The sequence below is a fragment of the Procambarus clarkii genome, chromosome 66, assembly GCF_040958095.1.
Source record: "Procambarus clarkii isolate CNS0578487 chromosome 66, FALCON_Pclarkii_2.0, whole genome shotgun sequence".
NCBI lineage: Eukaryota > Metazoa > Arthropoda > Malacostraca > Decapoda > Cambaridae > Procambarus > Procambarus clarkii.
In genome coordinates this window covers 10,885,782-10,909,954 of record NC_091215.1, presented here as the reverse complement: position 1 = coordinate 10,909,954, position 24,173 = coordinate 10,885,782, and the positions used below count along the sequence as shown (strand labels likewise).

General features: G+C 38.5%; 1 protein-coding gene across 1 annotated transcript in view; it reads left to right on the top strand.

Moving 5' to 3' along the window:
• LOC138355203 (probable glutamate receptor) overlaps positions 1-24,173 on the top strand; it is a 265,094-nt gene that overhangs the window by 124,638 nt on the left and 116,283 nt on the right. Inside the window, exons 4-5 of the mRNA XM_069310057.1 lie at positions 9,532-9,679; positions 13,002-13,219. Of these exons, the coding sequence (XP_069166158.1) occupies positions 9,532-9,679; positions 13,002-13,219 (366 nt within the window). The remainder of the gene's footprint in view (positions 1-9,531; positions 9,680-13,001; positions 13,220-24,173) is intronic.

Here is a 24,173-nt window from a genome sequence, read left to right as displayed (position 1 = left end):
TATCTAAATATCTTCCTACATTCAATGGACAACATCTTACTTTACAGTGACCATGTGATAAACAAATAAACAATCGCCAGTTTGCATTCTTGGCCAAAAAAACAGTATGATTTTTTGCATAATAGGCCAAAATGTTTACACTTAGCCAGAAACAACAGAGTCCTTGCTAACTTAGTTAAGTAAGACGAGAGCCCTGCATAATAGGCCAAGAAGTGAGTTCTGGCTACTAGGTACGACATATATATATATATATATATATATATATATATATATATATATATATATATATATATATGTCGTACCTAGTAGCCAGAACGCACTTCTCAGCCTACTATGCAAGGCCCGATTTCCCTAATAAGCCAAGTTTTCATGAACTAATGCTTTTTCGACTATCTAATCTACCTAACCTAACCTATAAAGATAGGTTAGGTAGGGTTAGGCAGGGTTGGTTAGGTTCGGTCATATACCAACGTTAATTTTAACTCCAATAAAAAAAAATTGACCTCATACACACTGAAATGGGTAGCTTTATCATTTCATAAGAAACAAATTAGAGAAAATATATTAATTCATGAAAACTTGGCTTATTAGGCAAATCGGGCCATGCATAGTAGGCTGAGAAGTGCGTTCTGGCTACTAGGTACGATATATATATATATATATATATATATATATATATATATATATATATATATATATATATATATATATATATATATATATATATATATATATATATATATATATATATATATATATATATATATATATATATATATATATATATATATGTCGTACCTAGTAGCCAGAACTCACTTCTCAGCCTACTATGCAAGGCCCGATTTGCCTAATAAGCCAAGTTTTCCTGAATTAATATATTTTCTCAATTTTTTTTCTTATGAAATGATAAAGCTACCCATTTCATTATGTATAAGGTAAATTTTTTTTATTGGATTTAAAATTAACGTAGATATACGATCGAACCTAACCAACCCTACCTAACCTAACCTAACCTATCTTTATAGGTAATGTTAGGTTAGGTAGCCAAAAAAAGCTAGGTTAGGTTAGGTTAGGTAGGTTAGGTAGACGAAAAAACATTAATTCATGAAAACTTGGCTTATTAGGCAAATCGGGCCTTGCATAGTAGGCTGAGAAGTGAGTTCTGGCTACTAGGTACGACATATATATATATATATATATATATATATATATATATATATATATATATATATATATATATATATATATATATATATATATATATATATATATATATATATATATATATATATATATAAGTTTTGGATGAGGTGAACAAAACTTTCAACACAGGATAGCACACGAAACAATGGGTATTGAAGGTAAGAATGGAAGTAATTGCAGAATTCCTATTGGCCCATATTTCTTGATGCTTCTATATTGGAGCGGAGTCTTGAAGTGGGTAGAATATAGTTGTGCATTAATTGGCTGTTGATTGCTGGTGTTGACTTCTTGATGTGTAGTGCCTCGCAGATGTCATGTCGCCTGCTATTGCTGTATCTATTGATGATTTCTGTGTTGTTTGCTAAGATTTCTCTGGTGATGGTCTGGTTGTGGGAAGAGATTATATGTTCCTTAATGGACCTCTGTTGCTTATGCATCGTTAATCGCCTGGAAACAGCTGTTGTTGTCTTGCCTATATACTGAGTTCTTTGAGGCTTACAGTCCTCAAGTAGGCATTGGTCTCTTTTAAAGCGCTCTGCTTTGTGTCTGGAGAGTTTCTCATGAGTAGGCTGCCGGTTTTTTTGGTTTTATAGTAAATCGTCAGTTGTATCTTCTGATTTTTGTCTGTAGGGATAACGTTTCTATTAACAATATCTTTCAGGACCCTTTCCTCCGTTTTATGAGCTGTGGAAAAGAAGTTCCTGAAAATAGTCTAATAGGGGGTATAGGTGTTGTGTTAGTTGTCTCTTCAGAGGTTGCATGGCGTTTCATCTTCCTTCTTATGATGTCTGCAACGAAACCATTGGAGAAGCCATTGTTGACTAGGACCTGCTTTACCCTATAGAGTTCTTCATCGACTTGCTTCCATCCTGAGCTGTGGCTGAGAGCACGGTCGACATAAGCATTAACAACACTTCTCTTGTACCACTCTGGGCAGTCACTGTTAGCATTTAGGCACATTTCTATGTTTGTTTCCTTAGTGTAGACTGCAGTGTGGAAACCTCCACTCCTTTCCATGACTGTTACATCTAGAAAGGGCAGCTTTCCATCCTTCTCCATCTCGAAAGTGAAACGTAACACAGAATTCTGCTCAAATGCCTCCTTCAGCTCCTGCAGATGTCTGACATCAGGTAACTGTGTAAAAATGTCGTCAACATACCTGCAGTATATGGCCGGTTTCAAGTTCATTTCGACTAAGACTTTTTGCTCGATGGTACCCATGTAGAAGTTCGCAAACAGGACACCCATGGGAGAACCCATGGCGACCCCATCTGCTTGCTTTTACATGTGCTCATCCGGGCTCAAGAAGGGTGCCTCTTTAGTACAAGCTTGGAGTAGTTTTCTTAGAATGTTTTCTTATATGTCAAGAGGAGTACAGGCCGGATCACGATACACTCTGTCCGCTATCATCCCGATTGTTTCATCCACAGGTTCGTTGGCAAACAGTGATGTTACGTCCAACAAGGCTCTTATCCCTGTGGTCCGTGTTCCTCGCAGTAAGTCAACAAATTCGTTTGGAGATTTCAGGCTGAAGGCGCAAGGGACATACGGAGTCAGCAAGCCGTTGAGTCGCTTCCCCAGTCTGTACATGGGTGTGGGTATCTGACTGATGATTGGCCGAAGTGGGTTTACAGGCTTATGTGTCTTGACATTTCCATACGCATATCCAGGTTTATATTTCCCAATAATCTTTGGCAGGTGGAGTCCGGATTTCTTGGCGTTCACAGTTTCGATCAATTTGTTGACCTTTGCTTTCAATTCGGCTGTAGTGTCCTTCGTTACCCTTTGGAATTTAGTTTGGTCAGAGAGAATGAGGTTCATTTTCATCAGATATTCGTCTTTTTTAAGAATGACATATATTGGCAACTTGTCACCTCTCCTGACGGCTATCTCCTTGTTCTCTCGAAGGCTCTTAGCTGCCGCTTTGAGCTCGGGGGACAGTATGGTGCTTCCAGAACGCACTTCTCAGCCTACTATGCAAGGCCCGATTTGCTTAATAAGCCAAGTTTTCCTAAATTAATTGTTTTTCGACTACCTAACCTAACCTAACCTAACCTAACTTTTTCGGCTACCTAACCTAACCTAATCTATAAAGATAGGTTAGGTTAGGTTAGGTAGGGTTGGTTAGGTTCGGTCATATATCTATGTTAATTTTAACTGCAATAAAAAAAATTGACCTCATACATAATGAAATGGGTAGCTTTATCATTTCATAAGAAAAAAATTTGAGAAAATATATTAATTCAGGAAATCTTGGCTTATTAGGCAAATCGGGCCATGCATAGCATGCCGAGTACGACGTTTTGGCTACTAGGTACAACATATATATATATATATATATATATATATATATATTTTATTAAATATGACCGAAAAAGTAAGATTAATAATTCTAACACGAATTTTCTCAATCTTTCGTACATTATGCTTCACTGTTGGAGGTAAATAAAAAATCACTTCTCCAAAATTCATTTTTATTTCTAGTCTGACGCGACACGGGCGCGTTTCGTAAAACTTATTACATTTTCAAAGACTTCACAAATACACAACTGATTAGAACTTGCGTTTCCCTGATTTTATATCTACATTTGAGTGAGGTGGGAAGGGTGATGTGGCATTACATTTGAGTAAGGTGGGAAGGATGATGTGGCATTAGAGGATATTAATAGGGTATTAAAAGTATCAACACAAGACAGAACACGAAACAATGGATATTGAATAGAAGTGTTTGTAGAAAGCCTATTGGTCCATATTTCTTGATGCTTCTATATTGGAGCGGAGTCTTGAGGTGGGTAGAATATAGTTGTGCAATAATTGGCTGTTGATTGCTGGTGTTGACTTCTTGATGTGTAGTGCCTCGCAAACGTCGAGCCGCCTGCTATCGCTGTATCTATCGATGATTTCTGTGTTGTTTACTAGGATTTCTCTGGCGATGGTTTGGTTATGGGAAGAGATTATATGTTCCTTAATGGAGCCCTGTTGTTTATGCATCGTTAAACGCCTAGAAAGAGATGTTGTTGTCTTGCCTATATACTGGGTTTTTTGGAGCTTACAGTCCCCAAGTGGGCATTTGAAGGCATAGACGACGTTAGTCTCTTTTAAAGCGTTCTGTTTCGTGTCTGGAGAGTTCTCCAGACACGAAACAGAACGCTTTAAAAGAGACTAACGTCGTCTATGCCTTCAAATGCCCACTTGGGGACTGTAAGCTCCAAAAAACCCAGTATATAGGCAAGACAACAACATCTCTTTCTAGGCGTTTAACGATGCATAAACAACAGGGCTCCATTAAGGAACATATAATCTCTTCCCATAACCAAACCATCGCCAGAGAAATCCTAGTAAACAACACAGAAATCATCGATAGATACAGCGATAGCAGGCGGCTCGACGTTTGCGAGGCACTACACATCAAGAAGTCAACACCAGCAATCAACAGCCAATTATTGCACAACTATATTCTACCCACCTCAAGACTCCGCTCCAATATAGAAGCATCAAGAAATATGGACCAATAGGCTTTCTACAAACACTTCTATTCAATATCCATTGTTTCGTGTTCTGTCTTGTGTTGATACTTTTAATACCCTATTAATATCCTCTAATGCCACATCATCCTTCCCACCTTACTCAAATGTAATGCCACATCACCCTTCCCACCTCACTCAAATGTAGATAAAAAGATTGAGAAAATTCGTGTTAGAATTATTAATCTTACTTTTTCGGTCATATTTAATAAAATATGTCTACAGGAAAGACTGCTACCAAAATATACTAATGTTAAAGTGCACGACCCAGCAGCAAGGAATCAAGCCTTCACGATAAAATATCGCCAGGATCTGATTCGTGATCAGATATACAAGGCAGAGAATGAAATCAAAGACAAAAAAACGCAACTACTTCATGCTACAAACGAGTGGAGAAATAGCAACATCGACCATAGTATCCGTACCCGCATTGAACAACACCTCGACATCCTCACAGACCAACATCACCTCAGCACTGAAACAAGGATTATCAAGAAACTAACAACATTATATGGAGGACCTATGGCAATTCCACGACCAAGAGATGGCTTCCTGAACCTTGCAGGAATTAACCTCACTGAGGACCAAGTCACTCTCCTAAATCTGGGCATAAACTGTCATGTTATGTCCAGACCGAGTGAAATGGCCCGGAAAGTGGAGTTGGAAATTCTGTTGGACGACATATTCGACCTCGAGACACAAAAGAAGGTCACTACCAAAGATACCTTACAAGCAGAACTTATTGCAGAAGGAGGAAAGAATCGAGGCAACTACAGAAGCACCATACTGTCCCCCGAGCTTAGAGCGGCAGCTAAAAGCCTTCGTGAGAACAAGGAGATAGTTGTCAGGAGAGGTGACAAGTCGCCAATATATGTCATTCTTAAAAAAGACGAATATCTGGCGAAAATGAACATCATACTCTCTGACCAAACTAAGTTCCAAAGGGTAACGAAGGACACTACAGCCGAATTAAAAGCAAAGGTCAACAAACTGATCGAAACTGTGAACGCCAAGAAATCCGGACTCCACCTGCCAAAGATCATTGGGGAATATAAACCTGGATATGCGTATGGAAATGTCAAGACGCACAAGCCTGGAAACCCACTTCGGCCAATCATTAGCCAGATACCCACACCCACGTACAGATTGGCGAAGCGACTCAACGGCCTGCTGACTCCTTATGTTCCTTGCGCCTTCAGCCTGAAGTCTCCAAAGGAATTTGTGGACTTACTGCGGGGCGCACGGGCCACAGGGATAAGAGCCTCGTTGGACGTAGAATCGCTGTTTACCAACGTACCTGTGGACGAGACAATCGGAATGATAGCCGACAGAGTGTATCGTGATCCAGCCTGTACTCCTCTTGACATGCCAGAAAGTATTCTGAGGAAACTACTCCAAGCTTGTACTAAAGAGGCACCCTTCTTGAGCCCGGATGGGCACATGTATAAGCAAGTAGATGGGGTCGCTATGGGTTCTCCCCTAGGTGTCCTGTTTGCAAACTTCTACATGGGTACCATCGAGCAAAAAGTCTTAGTCGACATGAACTTGAAACCGGCCATATACTGCAGGTATGTTGACGACATTTTTACACAGGTACCTGATGTCAGACATCTGCAGGAGCTGAAGGAGGCATTTGAGCAGAGTTCCGTGCTGCGTTTCACTTACGAGACGGAAAAGGATGGGAAGCTGCCTTTTCTAGATGTAACAGTCATGGAAAAGGGCGGAGGTTTCCACACTGCAGTCTACACAAAGGAAACAAACATAGGAATGTGCCTAAATGCCAACAGCGACTGCCCTGACAGGTACAAGAGGAGTGTTGTTAACGCATACGTCGACCGTGCTCTCAGCCACAGCTCAGAATGGAAGCAAGTCGACGAAGAACTCTGTAGGGTAAGGCAGGTTCTAGTCAATAACGGCTTCTCCAATGGTTTCATCGAAGACATCATAAGAAGGAAAGTGAAAAGCCATGCAACCTCCGAAGAGACAACTAACACAACACCTATACCCCCTATTAGACTATTTTACAGGAACTTCTTTTCCACAGCTCATAAAACAGAGGAAAGGGTCCTGAAAGATATTGTTAATAGAAACGTTATCCCTACAGACAAAAATCAGAGGATACAACTGACGATTTACTATAAAACCAGAAAAACGGCCAGCCTACTCATGAGAAACTCTCCAGACACGAAACAGAACGCTTTAAAAGAGACTAACGTCGTCTATGCCTTCAAATGCCCACTTGGGGACTGTAAGCTCCAAAAAACCCAGTATATAGGCAAGACAACAACATCTCTTTCTAGGCGTTTAACGATGCATAAACAACAGGGCTCCATTAAGGAACATATAATCTCTTCCCATAACCAAACCATCGCCAGAGAAATCCTAGTAAACAACACAGAAATCATCGATAGATACAGCGATAGCAGGCGGCTCGACGTTTGCGAGGCACTACACATCAAGAAGTCAACACCAGCAATCAACAGCCAATTATTGCACAACTATATTCTACCCACCTCAAGACTCCGCTCCAATATAGAAGCATCAAGAAATATGGACCAATAGGCTTTCTACAAACACTTCTATTCAATATCCATTGTTTCGTGTTCTGTCTTGTGTTGATACTTTTAATACCCTATTAATATCCTCTAATGCCACATCATCCTTCCCACCTTACTCAAATGTAATGCCACATCACCCTTCCCACCTCACTCAAATGTAGATATAAAATCAGGGAAACGCAAGTTCTAATCAGTTGTGTATTTGTGAAGTCTTTGAAAATGTAATAAGTTTTACGAAACGCGCCCGTGTCGCGTCAGACTAGAAATAAAAATGAATTTTGGAGAAGTGATTTTTTATTTACCTCCAACAGTGAAGCATAATGTACGAAAGATTGAGAAAATTCGTGTTAGAATTATTAATCTTACTTTTTCGGTCATATTTAATAAAATATGTCTACAGGAAAGACTGCTACCAAAATATACTAATATATATATATATATATATATATATATATATATATATATATATATATGTCGTACCTAGTAGCCAGAACTCACTTCTCAGCCTACTATTCAAGGCCCGATTTGCCTAATAAGCCAAGTTTTCCTGAATTAATATATTTACTATATTTTTTTTCTTATGAAATGATAAAGCAACCCTTTTCTCTATGTATGAGGTCAATTTTATGTTATTGGAGTTAAAATTAACGTAGATATATGACCGAACCTAACCAACCCTACCTAACCTAACCTAACCTATATTTATAGGTAAGGTTAGGTTAGGTAGCCAAAAAAAGCTAGGTTAGGTTAGGTTAGGTAGGTTAGGTAGACGAAAAAACATTAATTCATGAAAACTTGGCTTATTAGGCAAATCGGGCCTTGAATAGTAGGCTGAGAAGTGCGTTCTGGCTATTAGGTACGACATATATATATATATATATATATATATATATATATATATATATATATATATATATATATATATATATATATGTCGTACCTAATAGCCAGAACGCACTTCTCAGCCTACTATTCAAGGCCCGATTTGCCTAATAAGCCAAGTTTTCATTAATTAATGTTTTTTCGTCTACCTAACCTAACCTAACCTAGCTTTTTTTGGCTACCTAACCTAACCTTACCTATAAATATAGGTTAGGTTAGGTTCGGTCATATATCTACGTTAATTTTAACTCCAATAAAAAAAATTGACCTCATACATAGAGAAAAGGGTTGCTTTATCATTTCATAAGAAAAAAATTATAGTAAATATATTAATTCAGGAAAACTTGGCTTATTAGGCAAATCGGGCCTTGAATAGTAGGCTGAGAAGTGAGTTCTGGCTACTAGGTACGACATATATATATATATATATATATATATATATATATATATATATATATATATATATATATATATATATATATATATATATATATATATATATATATATATATATATATATAGCTTCCTGTCCCCGACGAAGCGAATGATTAGGTTAATTTGAAAGTCAAGCTCACTATCAGCCCATCAGAATGTAGAAATGGGCTCACTATCAGCCCATCTCTACATTCTTTGAGGACCCCTAGCTGATAGTTCGTCTTGGACTTAAAGTCGTGAGGACTTTAATTTACATATATGTTGAAATTACTAACTTATAATTTATATCTGTTAGTAATTTCCTCTCCGGTAACAGCTGAAGAATTCAACTTGTATTCTGCACCACCACCATATGAAATAGAAGTAGTGTATTTTAAGCCAACATAGCAAGTAGAAATGTGAATTTCTTGGTGAACACAGTTAACTGATACCTATAATTAACTCCATGAGTCAAATTCGCTTTGTTTGATGTAATAGTCAGTTTACCCTGCTAGTTACTACGGCTAATACCTTGGTTGAAACAATCAGTATATCACCACCCTCGTCGCAATAGGAAATTACCTATCCCAACTAACAACGGTACGTTGCTTCACACAGTACACTCAGGTACACTAAGGTAGTTGAGGATAATAATTAATGAGAACTTCGATGAAGGAGGCCACCTGAGTAGGTTGGCTATAAGAAGCTGAATGGCAAACTACTTGTGAAGGACAACATAAGATATATGCAGATAGTGGCGGTCTGCCAGACAGGATGAAGAGGTCAACAAGAAACTAGAGAAGAGAGTCATACAACAATCTAAAATGTATATAAACACAACCCTATGCTTCATGGAAATCAAGGCAAATACACTCTACAATCTGTTGCAGCATATACACGCTACGACTGCAGCTTAAAGACACGTGTAACAAACTACGCGTCTCTTACAGGTGTGGACGTTGTTGTTCGTGCTGCTGGCGACGACTGCTGTTCTTGGCATCTTCATGAAGTGGCTGGGGGAACTGCGACGACTCCCAGGAACAAATGACAACAATGACTTCCGCTCCAGCTGGTTCATAAAAACTCTACTTGTGGAGAGTGAGTACACTGTGCCTGTGGACAGTAAATACTGAAGTTCGGACCCTGAGAACTCTAGCAGTTGTAATGGAGTACTCTTCACTGTGTTAATAATGAAAATAATAACAACAACAACAACAATAATAATAATAATAATAATAATAATAATAATAATAATAATAATAATAATAATAATAATAATAATAATAATTATAATGATAATAATACCAATCCAACAAATCTTAAAATATAAAAATTACACTGTTCCAATCCGTCCTGGGAGATTATCAAATCGTATAATGAAATACTACTACTACTACTACTACTACTACTACTAATAATAATAATAATAATAATAATAATAATAATAATAATAATAATAATAATAATTATAATCACACAGAAGTCACACGAACTTGATATATATCAATGGGAAAATCCACTTGGACTATAGGTGGGCGCAAACCAACGATCCCGGCATTGCCAGTAGCATACACTACCACTGCATCACCGTTTTCTTGTAAAAATCATACTACCGGATTTATACTGAAATAACAAGAAGTCAGGAGGCCCTTTGTATAGCCAGTCAACGTTTTTATATATGGCCCACAAACAATCAGGTGGAAGGTTGGGTATAAGTGAAAACTTGGACTGGCTTCAATAGGGACCTCCAAGCTTCCTGTGATTTCAGTGGGAATCCGGTTGTGTGACATTTTTACAAGTCAATGCTGGTCCAGTGGTAGAGTATGCGACTGGCAATGCCGGGGTCTTAGGTTCGTTATGATATATTAATATTAGAATAATAATTCTATTATAAATAATAATAAGTTATAATAATAATAATAATAATAATAATAATAATAATAATAATAATAATAATAATAATAGTTATGATAATAATGATAACTATAATAATAATAATATACAAAACTACATACCGTATATTTTTTTGTTCACAGGTTCACCGACTTCATTTATTCTTTAAGCATGCATACTCCCCCCTTGCTTTGTGCAGTCCCCATGGTGTACTTGTAAGACGCTCGCCTGGCGTTTCACGAGCACTTTGTCCTGGATTCTTATCCTGGTCAGGGAGGATTTACTGGGCGCCAATCTGTAATTGTAGCCTCATTTTATCCAACATTAAATTGGGTACCTGGTTGTTAAATGATTTAGCGGGGATGTATTCCAGGGGAAATTAGGATTAAGAACCTGCCCTAAATGCTATGCGTGCAAGTGGCTGTACAAGAATGTAAGAACTCTTGTATATATTCAAATAAATAATAAAAACAAAAATAAATAAATACCAATTTGGTATATCAGCGGGAAATATCCCAGGGCTTTTTAATTTTTTGCAGATGCTACAAAATTATATGAAAAGCAGGACTTGAGCAGGTTTGCTCGAAACGCTATGCATATTAGTGGCTTTAGGTATTGTATGTACTAGCTCCATCTATAAATCCAACATTATGTTTGTAACTCCTCATTTATGTATGTACTTTTACCTAAATAAAAAATTTAATTTGAAATTTGAATTTGATAATGTTCCAGGACAAACCGGATCGTCGTCAAGTCCATTATTTTGAGATGTCAGGGTTTTTGTGTTTAATTTTCCAGACACTTCCTTTACTCCCTACAGTACCATAAGCTTAAAATTTGTAGAACCCTAAATTTTACTAAACTTTCAACGAATTTGTAAGGCACTTCGATTAGTAAAACTTTTGATTGCTGTGTATTTTTATGCTCATTATGAATTTGTGTGTAATTCATTAGTCTGGGGTTACCCGAAACTTGAGTTCAATCCCATAGCATGGCTCCTCCCAAATTAAAATGGATATTCGATGCTTAGTGTGAATTTATCACACACTAAAGATATTATTGTAACAGATAGTCTACTCTCACATGGTATGCATGTCACGTATCTCTAACACTGGTGTATAAAACGATCATGTGATTAATCCCTAGTCCAGTTAGTATGTTGGAAGCCAGGCCACTTGCCCCCTGTGTTTTTATATTTTTTTTTTTAGATTTCGTTCGTTTTTACATCATTGCTTAAACAGAACTGCTATCGTTTTTAATAAAACCGTTTTGTTGTAAATATTTATATCTGTATGTGTATTCCATTGTCATATTATGCAGGAAAATATATATATTATGTCTTCTTCATCTTCTTCTTCTACCCAACCACTTGGGCTAGACGGTAGAGCAATGGTCTCACTTAATGCAGTTCGGCGTTAAATCCCCGACCTTCCAAGTGGTTGGGCACCATTCTTTCCCCCCCCCCCCCACGTTCCATCCCAAATCCTTATCCTGATCCCTTCATGTGCTATACAGTCGTAATGGCTTGGCGCTTTCCCCCTTATAATTCTCTTCCCTTGCCCTTCTTCTTCTTCTTCTTCTTCTTCTTCTTCTTCTTCTTCTTCTTCTTCTTCTTCTTCTTCTTATTATTATTATTATTATTATTATTATTATTGTTATTATTATTATTATTATCTACGTGGGATCGCTGGATTGTTTCAAGCGTAGATTAGACATATATATGAATGCGTTTGGGTGGATATGAATAGGAGCCTTTCGTATAGGCACACAGGCCTTTTGAGGTTTCCTTAATTCTTATGGTCTTATTATTATTAATAATACTATCATTATTATATTTTTTGTGATCCCGTTGAACGATATCTGTCTCACCCCTTCAGTGTTCTCTGCTGGCAAACGTTCGTTTCTTACCACCTCCGTCCTTCCACTTCCTCCATTCCCAATATCTCAATCCCCCCCTTCCCATTGAATTTACTTATTGCTCTACCTTTGCATTTACTATTTTCCAAAATCTTTATTCACGTTTTATTCTTAAGTTTATACTTTATTTTTTATTCACACTAATTCTTACTTCTCCCGTGATACTTGCATACGTGCTTCTCTATTCACTTTGCTTCTGTATTCAACAATGCTTACTGATCCTTCTCATACCCTTTTTGCATATTCTTATTTGTAAGCAATTAGTCTTCTAGCTGGGTAAGTTGAAAGTCCTTTAGCTATGTAGCTATGTTCAAACGTAACAAGAAAGTTGTCAAGCAGGAGAAAGTGTTTTACTTAACGTAATTAGAAGGTTTTGTAGCAGGATGAAGTGTTTTACCTAAGATAACCATAACATTTTCTAGTGGGTTAAAGTGAACCAGACGTAATTAGGAAGTTTTCTATCAGGGTAAACCATTTTATTAAATACAGATAGAAAGTCTTCTAGCAATATAGCTGTGTTTTACAAGTCTTAGATAGAATGTTTCATAGTAATGTAAGACTGCAACAGAATAAATGTCCAGCATAAGCCAACGTGACGTTCAATTTGCAGCAATTGTTACATCCCCGAAATTGACGATTGGTAGAGTGCTGGAGGGGTCGTGGCTCATATCAGCACTCATCCTCGGCTCGGCCTACCAAGGTGTTCTGACCTCTATGTTGGCGGCACCCAGAATCCCCGTTCCTGTAAACTCTCTTCAGGACTTGGTCCATTACGGTCGCCTACCGTGGGGCGTCGAATCCGGTACAGCACTCCAGCAGCTGCTTGGGGTAAGTGATTCATAAGTCATGATTAACTGAGACACATTTGCATTATTATATGATATGTTTCATGTGTTTTCACTCACAATATTGCGATTAATTCTCATCAGAACTTCTGATTCTGGTATGAAGAGCTTTTATCAAATGATTAATTCAATTCGCTTTATTTGTCTATATTTATGAATATCTGTAGTGGATAATAATAAGCCACTGTTTGCATTGAATGTTCTGAAGCACAGTTGGAAGCATAGTCAGCATGGTTAGGGATCGAACCCAGAACCTAACGACAACGAATCCTGAGCGCTGTCCACTCAGCCGTCAGGCCCCAATTGTATAGTAAGCTCTCCTTACCAGATCCATCTGGTAGGTCCAAACACCGGGAAACAGAAAAAGGGGTCGGGTGAGCTCATTATTTCGCTATGATATCGTCACACCTTAAATGTTATCGAATGGTACAAATAAACAGTGATAAATGGAAAAGAGGTAAATTTAAATAATTGAAAATAATGAGAAGATACTGAAAGAAATAAACAATAACAAGTGGTGAAAGGTATATAGTGATGAATAACTTTGAAAATTTTTGTAAACCCTAGTAAATATATATATATATATATATATATATATATATATATATATATATATATATATATATATATATTTTTTTAGGGGTACCACCACTGGTTTAATTAAAGGGACCCACATCCTCGAAGAAGAAAATAAATAGTGTTCAGAGAAGACCTTGTGGATTCTCACTGAATACTTTAATCTTTTCCTCTCCTACCACCCCTATTATTTTTTTTTTATTTGATTTTATTGCAATGCTACAGTTTACAGAAAACACACACTTATATAACAATATACCAATCAATGTTCGAAGACTTCGTCCAGCTCCTCGAGGGTCGGGTGCGTACCCAAGATACAGCACGCATTTCCCCTCTGAACAGCGACACTGAGGCGGTGGAACATAAAACTGGCCGCTCTTGGGTCTCTAGTCTTCCCAATGAGTTCCTCGCCCAGCTCCTTCAGGAACTTGAGTGCACATTTACCCCAGGCGCCAAGAGTCTCAGAGCCTATTGTCACGAACCTGTAACAACGTTCTAGGTCCCTGTACTTGTTAGTTTTCTGGGTCTCCCTGAAGGTGGCCGCCCCGCCTCCCTCAGCTGCGCTGTAAGGTAGATAGGTATCAGCCAATGTGGATGCACACGTGTAGTCCCACACGACCTGTTTACCTTCCCTCCACGGCTGCAGGGTGACTCCATCTGGGCGTTTTTGGCTGTTGTCAGGTCTGCACAACTGAGGTTTCCTTTGTGCTGGACACCCAGCTGTAGCCAAACTTCTCTTGATGATGTCATTGACTGCTTCATGTCTGGCAATCTTTCCCTGTGTCTTACGACAGATGAGACCATGGGTGCCGTATTGGTCTGCCCGTGCATGGCCGCATATACACCGGTGCTCGGTGGAGATAGGGGCGGCAAGGCGCAGAGCAACACCAATACTTAGGGTCCGATGGTCCAGGCGAGTGCCCAAGGCGGAATTAGGGACTGCCAACAGGAAGTCCCCGGCATGGGGCGCTTGCACAGCTAGAAGACGCGCTTTGTCCTTCCTGGAAGCTGCCTCCAGCAACGATGTGGCGATGTTCTCCACTATGGGGCTATCCCATTTGGACTGTTTGCAGTCATTTGGAAAAGTCGGTCGAGGATGAGAGTTGACGAGAGTGTCCCACTGACCGGCTCCTTCCGCGAATTTGGGATCATGAATCCCAATGGAGTCTCTTAGGTGTTCCGGTAGTATTTCCTTAACTAATTCACCTGTTGCACTGGTCTAGGATAAGAAGGCTGGCAATGCTAACTGTGTCGCCTTGCGAATACCTATTCCCACGAGTCTAACTGGGAGCGTTGCTTGATCCCATTGGTCATCTTGCAGAGAGAGGTTTAACACTTTCACGGTTATTGACCTTAGGAGTGTGTCATATTCTGTTAATTTTGGGCTGTCGAAGGAGGGAGCACACCTTAGGAAATTTATATATATATATATATATATATATATATATATATATATATATATATATATATATATATATATATATATATATATATATATATATATATATATATATATATATATATATATATATATATATATACACCACAGGGAAACAGCAAAATCACTCAAGTACAGGCGACTGGAAGGTCAATACCTCTTTGTTCCCATAGCGTCTGAGACGCATGGCCCCTGGGGCAAGAGTGCCTTGGGATTTCTCAAGGAATTGGGTTCCAAGCTCATTGACGTCACCAGAGACCCAAGGGCTTCCAGTTTTTTATTTCAGCGTCTCAGTGTGGCGATCCAGAGGGGAAATGCTTGCTGCGTCCTCGGTTCCTGTCCAGAAGCGGAGGAGCTTCAAGAGATCCATAACCTTTAGGCATTTGTCTTGTATGTTTTGTAACCTTTAAATACACAATAAAGGAAAAAAAAAAGAGGGAAGGGGGTGGTAGGAGAAAAGCACACAGAAACTGTATTGGAGGGGACCTACATTCCCTCCAATGCGTTATGTGTGGTTTCCTCCGAGGCTATGGGTCCCCCTTCTTCCAGCCAGAGGTAGTACTCCCTTCCCTATTGTAAAATATATATATATATATATATATATATATATGACAATGTCAGACCACGAAGGAAAAATGAAACAGGAAATTTCCTTAAGTACTTTCGTATATTAAATACATCTTCACCTTCTGAAGATGTATTTAATATACGAAAGTACTTAAGGAAATTTCCTGTTTCATTTTTCCTTCGTGGTCTGACATTGTCACATTCTTAATCACGTGTTTATTTTCGTGATATACACACATATATATATATATATATATATATATATATATATATATATATATATATATATATATATATATATAATATATATAAATATATATATATATATATATATATATATATATATATATATATATATATATATATATATATATATATATATATATATTATTAAATATGACCGAAAAAGTAAGATTAATAATTCTAACACGAATTTTCTCAATCTTTCGTACATTTCTTTTCACTGTTGGTGGTAATTCAAAAATCAATTCTCCAAAATTCATTTTTATTTCTAGTCTTACGCGACACTTGAGCGCGTTTCGTAAAACTTATTACATTTTCAAAGACTTTAGTTTACACATACACAACTGAATAGCACTTACACATCTCCGATTTGCTTATATCTACATTTGAGTGAGGTGGATGGGGTGAGGTGGTATTTAATAAGGTATTAATTTCATCAACACAAGACAGAACACGAAACAATGGGTATTGAATGGAAGTGATTGTAGAAAGCCTATTGGTCCATATTTCTTGATGCTTCTATATTGGGGCGGAGTCTTGAGGTGCGTAGAATATAGTTGTGCATTAATTGGCTGTTGATTGTTGGTGTTGACTTCTTAATGTGTAGTGCCTTGCAAACGTCAAGCCGTCTGCTATCGCTGTATCTATCGATGATTTCTGTGTTGTTTACTAGGATTTCTCTGGCGATGGTTTGGTTGTGGGAAGAGATTATATGTTCCTTAATGGAGCCCTGTTGCTTATGCATCGTTAAACGCCTAGAAAGACATGTTGTTGTCTTACCTATATACTGTTTTTTTTTTGAGCTTACAGTCCCCAAGTGGGCATTTGAAGGCATAGACGACGTTGGTCTCTTTTAAAGCATTCTGCTTTGTGTCTGGAGAGTTTCTCATGAGTAGGCTGGCCGTTTTTCTTGTTTTATAGTAAATCGTCAGTTGTATCCTCTGATTTTTGTCTGTAGGGATAACGTTTCTAATAACATAATCTTTCAGGACCCTTTCCTCCGTTTTATGAGCTGTGGAAAAGAAGTTCCTGTAAAATAGTCTAATAGGGGGTATAGGTGTTGTGTTAGTTGTCTCTTCAGAGGTTGCATGGCGTTTCACTTTCCTTCTTATGATGTCTTCGACGAAACCATTGGACATCTAGAAAGGGCAGCTTCCCATCCTTTTCCATCTCGTAAGTGAAACGCAGCACGGAACTCCGCTCAAATGCCTCCTTCAGCTCCTGCAGATGTCTGACTTCAGGTACCTGTGTAAAAATGTCGTCAACATACCTGCAGTATATGGCCGGTTTCAAGTTCATGTCGACTAAGACTTTTTGCTCGATGGTACCCATGTAGAAGTTTGCAAACAGGACACCTAGGGGAGAACCCATGGCGACCACATCTACTTGCTTATACATGTGCCCATCCGGGCTCAAGAAGGGTGCCTCTTTAGTACAAGCTTGGAGTAGTTTCCTTAGAATATTTTCTGGTATGTCAAGAGGAGTACAGGCTGGATCACGATACACTCTGTCGGCTATCATCCCGATTGTCTCGTCCACAGGTACGTTGGTGAACAGTGATTCTACGTCCAACGAGGCTCTTATCCCTGTGGCCCGTGTGCCCCGCAGTAAGTCAACAAATTCCTTTGGAGACTTCAGGCTGAAGGCGCAAGGGACATAAGGAGTCAGCAGGACGTTGAGTCACTTCCCCAGTCTGTACGTGGGTGTGGGTATCTGGCTAATGATTGGCCGAAGTGGGTTTCCAGGCTTGTGTGTCTTGACATTTCCATACGCATATCCAGGTTGATATTCCCCAATAATCTTTGGCAGGTGGAGTCCTGATTTCTTGGCGTTCACAGTTTCGATCAGTTTGTTGACGTTTGCTTGCAATTCGGCTGTAGTGTCCTTCGTTACCCTTTGGAATTTAGTTTGGTCAGAGAGAAGGTCACTACCAAAGATGTCTTACAAGCAGAACATATTGCGGAAGGAGGAAAGAATCGAGGCAATTACAGAAGCACCATACTGTCCCCCGAGCTCAAAGCGGCAGCTAAAAGCCTTCGTGAGAACAAGGAGATAGTTGTCAGGAGAGGTGACAAGTCGCCAATATACGTCATTCTTAAAAAAGACGAATATCTGGCGAAAATGAACCTCATACTCTCTGACCAAACTAAATTCCAAAGGGTAACGAAGGACACTACAGCCGAATTGAAAGCAAAGGTCAACAAACTGATCGAAACTGTGAACGCCAAGAAATCAGGACTCCACCTGCCAAAGATTATTGGGGAATATAAACCTGGATATGCGTATGGAAATGTCAAGACACACAAGCCTGGAAACCCACTTCGGCCAATCATTAGCCAGATACCCACACCCACGTAGAGACTGGTGAAGCGACTCACCGGCCTGCTGACTCCTTATGTCCCTTGCGCCTTCAGCCTGAAGTCTCCAAAGGAATTTGTTGACTTACTGCGGGGCACACGGGCCACAGGGATAAGAGCCTCGTTGGACGTAGAATCACTGTTCACCAACGTACCTGTGGACGAGACAATCGGGATGATAGCCGACAGAGTGTATCGTGATCCAGCCTGTACTCCTCTTGACATTCCAGAAAATATTCTAAGGAAACTACTCCAAGCTTGTACTAAAGAGGCACCCTTCTTGAGCCCGGATGGGCACATGTATAAGCAAGTAGATGGGGTCGCCATGGGTTCTCCCCTAGGTGTCCTGTTTGCAAACTTCTACATGGGTACCATCGAGCAAAAAGTCTTAGTCGACATGAACTTGAAACCGGCCATATACTGAAGGTATGTTGACGACATTTTTACACAGGTACCTGATGTCAGACATCTGCAGGAGCTGAAGGAGGCATTTGAGCAGAGTTCCGTGCTGCGTTTCACTTACGAGATGAAAAAGGATGGGAAGCTGCCCTTTCTAGATGTAACAGTCATGGAAAAGAGCGGAGGTTTCCACACTGCAGTCTACACTAAGGAAACGAACATAGGAATGTGCCTAAATGCCAACAGCGACTGCCCAGACAGGTACAAGAGGAGTGTTGTTAACGCATATGTCGACCGTGCTCTCAGCCACAGCTCAGAATGGAAGCAAGTCGACGAAGAACTCTGTAGGGTAAGGCAGGTCCTAGTCAACAACGGCTTCTCCAATGGTTTCGTCGAAGACATCATAAGAAGGAAAGTGAAACGCCATGCAACCTCTGAAGAGACAACTAACACAACACCTATACCCCCTATTAGACTATTTTAAAGGAACTTCTTTTCCACAGCTCATAAAACGGAGGAAAGGGTCCTGAAAGATATTGTTAATTGAAACGTTATCCCTACAGACAAAAATCAGAGGATTCAACTGACGATTTACTATAAAACCAGAAAAACGGCCAGCCTACTCATGAGAAACTCTCCAGACACAAAACAGAACGCTTTAAAAGAGACTAACGTCGTCTATGCCTTCAAATGCCCTCTTGGGGACTGTAAGCTCCAAAAAACCCAGTATATAGGCAAGACAACAACATCTCTTTCTAGGCGTTTAACGATGCATAAGCAACAAGGCTCCATTAAGGAACATACAATCTCTTCCCACAACCAAACCATCGCCAGAGAAATCCTAGTAAACAACACAGAAATCATCGATAGATACAGCGATAGCAGGCGGCTTGACGTTTGCGAGGCACTACACATCAAGAAGTCAACACCAGCAATCAACAGCCAATTATTGCACAACTATATTCTACCCACCTCAAGACTCCGCTCCAATATAGAAGCATCAAGAAATATGGACCAATAGGCTTTCTACAAACACTTCTATTCAATACCCATTGTTTGTGTTCTGTCTTGTGTTGATACTTTTAATACCCTATTAATATCCCCTCATGTTCTGTCTTGTGTTAATGCCACATCACCCCTCCCACCTCACTCAAATGTAGATATAAAATCGGATATATATATATATATATATATATATATATATATATATATATATATATATATATATATATATATATATATATATATATATATATATATATATATATATATGTCTTACCTAGTAGCCAGAACGCAATTCTCAGCCTACTATGCAAAGCCCAATTTGCCTAATAAGCCAAGTTTTCATGAATTAATATATTTTCTCAATTTTTTTCTTATAAAATGATAAAGGTACCCATTTCATTATGAATGAGGTCAATTTTTTTTATTGGAGGTAAAATTAACGTAGATATATGACAGAACCTAACCAACCCTACCTAACCTATCTTTATAGGTTAGGTTAGGTTAGGTAGCCGAAAAAGTTAGGTTAGGTTAGGTTAGGTAGGTTAGGTAGTCGAAAAACCATTAATTCATGAAAACTTGGCTTATTTGGCAAATTGGGCCTTGCATATTAGGCTGAGAAGTGCGTTCTGGCTACTAGGTACGACATATATATATATATATATATGTATATATATATATATATGCGAACAAGCCTGAATGGTCCCCAGGACTATATGCGAATGAAAACTCACACCCCAGAAGTGACTCGAACCCATACTCCCAGAAGCAACGCAACTGGTAACTACAGGGCGCCTTAATCCGCTTGACCATCACGGCCGTCAAAAGGAAGTGATAGCCGAGGCTATTTGAGCCACTTCCCCGACGGCAACTCGGATGGTAATCCGAGTTGCCGTCGGGGAAGTGGCTCAAATAGCCTCGGCTATCACTTCCTTTTGACGGCCGTGATGGTCAAGCGGATTAAGGCGCCCTGTAGTTACCAGTTGCGTTGCTTCTGGGAGTATGGGTTCGAGTCACTTCTGGGGTGTGAGTTTTCATTCATATATATATATATATATATATATATATATATATATATATATATATATATATATATATATATATATATATATATATATATATATATATATATGAGAATAAGCCTGAATGATCCCCAGGACCATATGCAACTGAAAACTCACACCCCAGAAGTGACTCGAACCCATACTGCCAGGAGCAACGCAACTGGTATGTACAGGACGCCTTAATCCGCTCGACCATCACAACCGGACATAAGGAAGTGATAGTCAAAGCTATTTGAACCACTTCCTCGCCGGCACTCGGATGGTAATCTATGGCTTAGCATTTTATCGAATCATGGGGCCCACGTGAGGAACACAAATGTGAAAAAGCCTGAACGGTCCCCAGGACTATATGAAACTGAAAACTCACACCACAGAAATGATTCGAACCCATACTGCCAACCTACTCATGAGCAACTCTCCAGACACAAAGTAGAACGCTTTAAAAGAGACCAAATCTATGCCGTCGTCTATGCCTTCAAATGCGCACTTGGGGACTGTAAGCTTCAAAGAACTCAGTATATAGGCAAGATAACAACATCTCTTTCCAGGCGATTAACGATGTATAAGCAACAGGGCTCCTTTAAGGAACATATAATCTCTTCCCACAACCAGACCATAACCAGAGAAGTATTACCAAACAACACAGAAATCATCGATAGATACAGCGATAGCAGGCGGCTTGACTTCTGCGAGGCACTACACATCAAGAAGTCAACACCAGCATTCAACGGCCAATTAATGCACAACTATATTCTACCCACCTCAAGACTCCGCACCATTATAGAAGCATCAAGAAATATGGGCCAACAGGCCCTTTGCAGTTACTCCCATTCTTCCCTTTAATTTAACCAATTTATACCCAATACACCGTGTTCTGTCTTGTGTTGAAAATTTGCTCTATCTTGTGTTGAAAGTTTTGTTCACCTCATCCAAAACTGTTGTAACATATCACCTCACCCAAATGCGGGTATATAAGATGAAAGCTGTTTAAATGATAGCATAGTTGAACTCTGTTTAGTGCTTGCAGGTTATAGTTGTGTGTGTGTAAACTAAAGTCTTTGAAAATGTAATAAGTTATTACGAAACACGTTCAAGTGTCGCTTCAGACTAGAAATAAAAATGAATTTTAGAGAATGGATTTTTGAATTACCTTCGACAGTGAAAAGAAATATATGAAATATTGAGAAAATTCGTGTCAGAATTATTAATCTTACTTTTTCGGATATATATAAATATATATATATATATATATATATATATATATATATATATATATATATATATATATATATATATATATATATATATATATATATATATATATATATATATATAAATATATATATATATATATATATATATATATATATATATATATATATATATATATATATATATATATATATATATATATATATATATATATATATATATATATATATATATATATATATATATATATATATATATACAATCTTTGGACAACACCCACCAGTGGGACTCGAACCCAGAAAGCACAACTACCTTCCAGTAGCTGGCATAACTAGTATGCTTTAACCCACTACGCCATCAGACCTTACAAAAGAAGTAGATAGTTCGAGATATATATCTCAAACATCTCCACCTCCCGAAGGCACCAGATGAGTGAGGGGTCAGTCTGCATTTTTCGTCAAGCCACTGTCAATGTGAGAGAACTCGTGTCCAGCTTATAAGCCTATACTTGCATAAACCACAAGTGAAGATTAACAATCTTTAGACAACACCCACCAATGGGACTCGAACCCAGAAAGTACAACTACCTTCCAGTAGCTGGCATAACTAGTATGCTTTAACCCACTACGCCATCAGACCTTACAAAAGAAGTAGATAGTTCGAGATATATATCTCAAACATCTCTACCTCCCGAAGGCACCAGATGAGTGAGGGGTCAGTCTGCATTTTTCGTCAAGCCACTGTCAATGTGAGAGAACTCGTGTCCAGCTTATAAGCCTATACTTGCATAAACCACAAGTGAAGATTAACAATCTTTGGACAACACCCACCAGTGGGACTCGAACCCAGAAAGCACAACTACCTTCCAGTATATATATATATATATATATATATATATATATATATATATATATATATATATATATATAAATATATATATATATATATATATATATATATATATATATATATATATATATATATTATTAAATATGACGGAAAAAGTAAGATTAATAATTCTAACACGAATTTTCTTAATCTTTCGTACATTTATTTTCACTGTTGGAGGTAATTCAAAAATCAATTCTCCAAAATTCATTTATATTTCTAGTCTGACGCGACACTTGAGCGCGTTTCGTAAAACTTATTACATTTTCAAAGACTTTACACATACACAACTGAATAGAACTTACACACCTCCGATTTGTTTATATCTACATTTGAGTGAGGTGGATGGGGTGAGGTGGTATTTAATAAGGTATTAATTTCATCAACACAAGACAGAACACGAAACAATGGGTATTGAATAGAAGCGATTGTAGAAAGCCTATTGGTCCATATTTCTTGATGCTTCTATATTGGAGCGGAGTCTTGAGGTGGGTAGAATATAGTTGTGCATTAATTGGCTGTTGATTGCTGGTGTTGACTTCTTGATGTGTAGTGCCTCGCAAACGTCAAGCCACCTGCTATCGCTGTATCTATCGATGATTTCTGTGTTGTTTACTAGGATTTCTCTGGCGATGGTTTGGTTGTGGGAGGAGATTATATGTTCCTTAATGGAGCCCTGTTGCTTATGCATCGTTAAACGCCTAGAAAGCAATGTTGTTGAAGAGGGCATTTGAAGGCATTGACGACGTTGGTCTCTTTTAAAGCGTTCTGTTTTGTGTCTGGAGAGTTTCTCCTGAGTAGGCAGCCGTTTTTCTAGTTTTATAGTAAATCATCAGTTGTATCCTCTGATTTTTGTCTGTAGGGATAACGTTTCTATTAACAATATCTTTCGGGACCCTTTCCTCCGTTTTATGAGCTGTGGAAAAGAAGTTCCTGTAAAATAGTCTAATAGGGGGTATAGGTGTTGTGTTGGTTGTCTCTTCAGAGGTTGCATGGCGTTTCACTTTCCTTCTTATGATGTCTTCGACGAAACCATTGGAGAAGCCGTTGTTGACTATTACCTGCCTTTCCCTACAGAGTTCTTCGTCGACTTGCTTCCATTCTGAGCTGTGGCTGAGAGCACGGTCGACATATGCGTTAACAACACTCCTCTTGTACCTATCTGGGCAGTCGCTTTTGGCATTTAGGCAC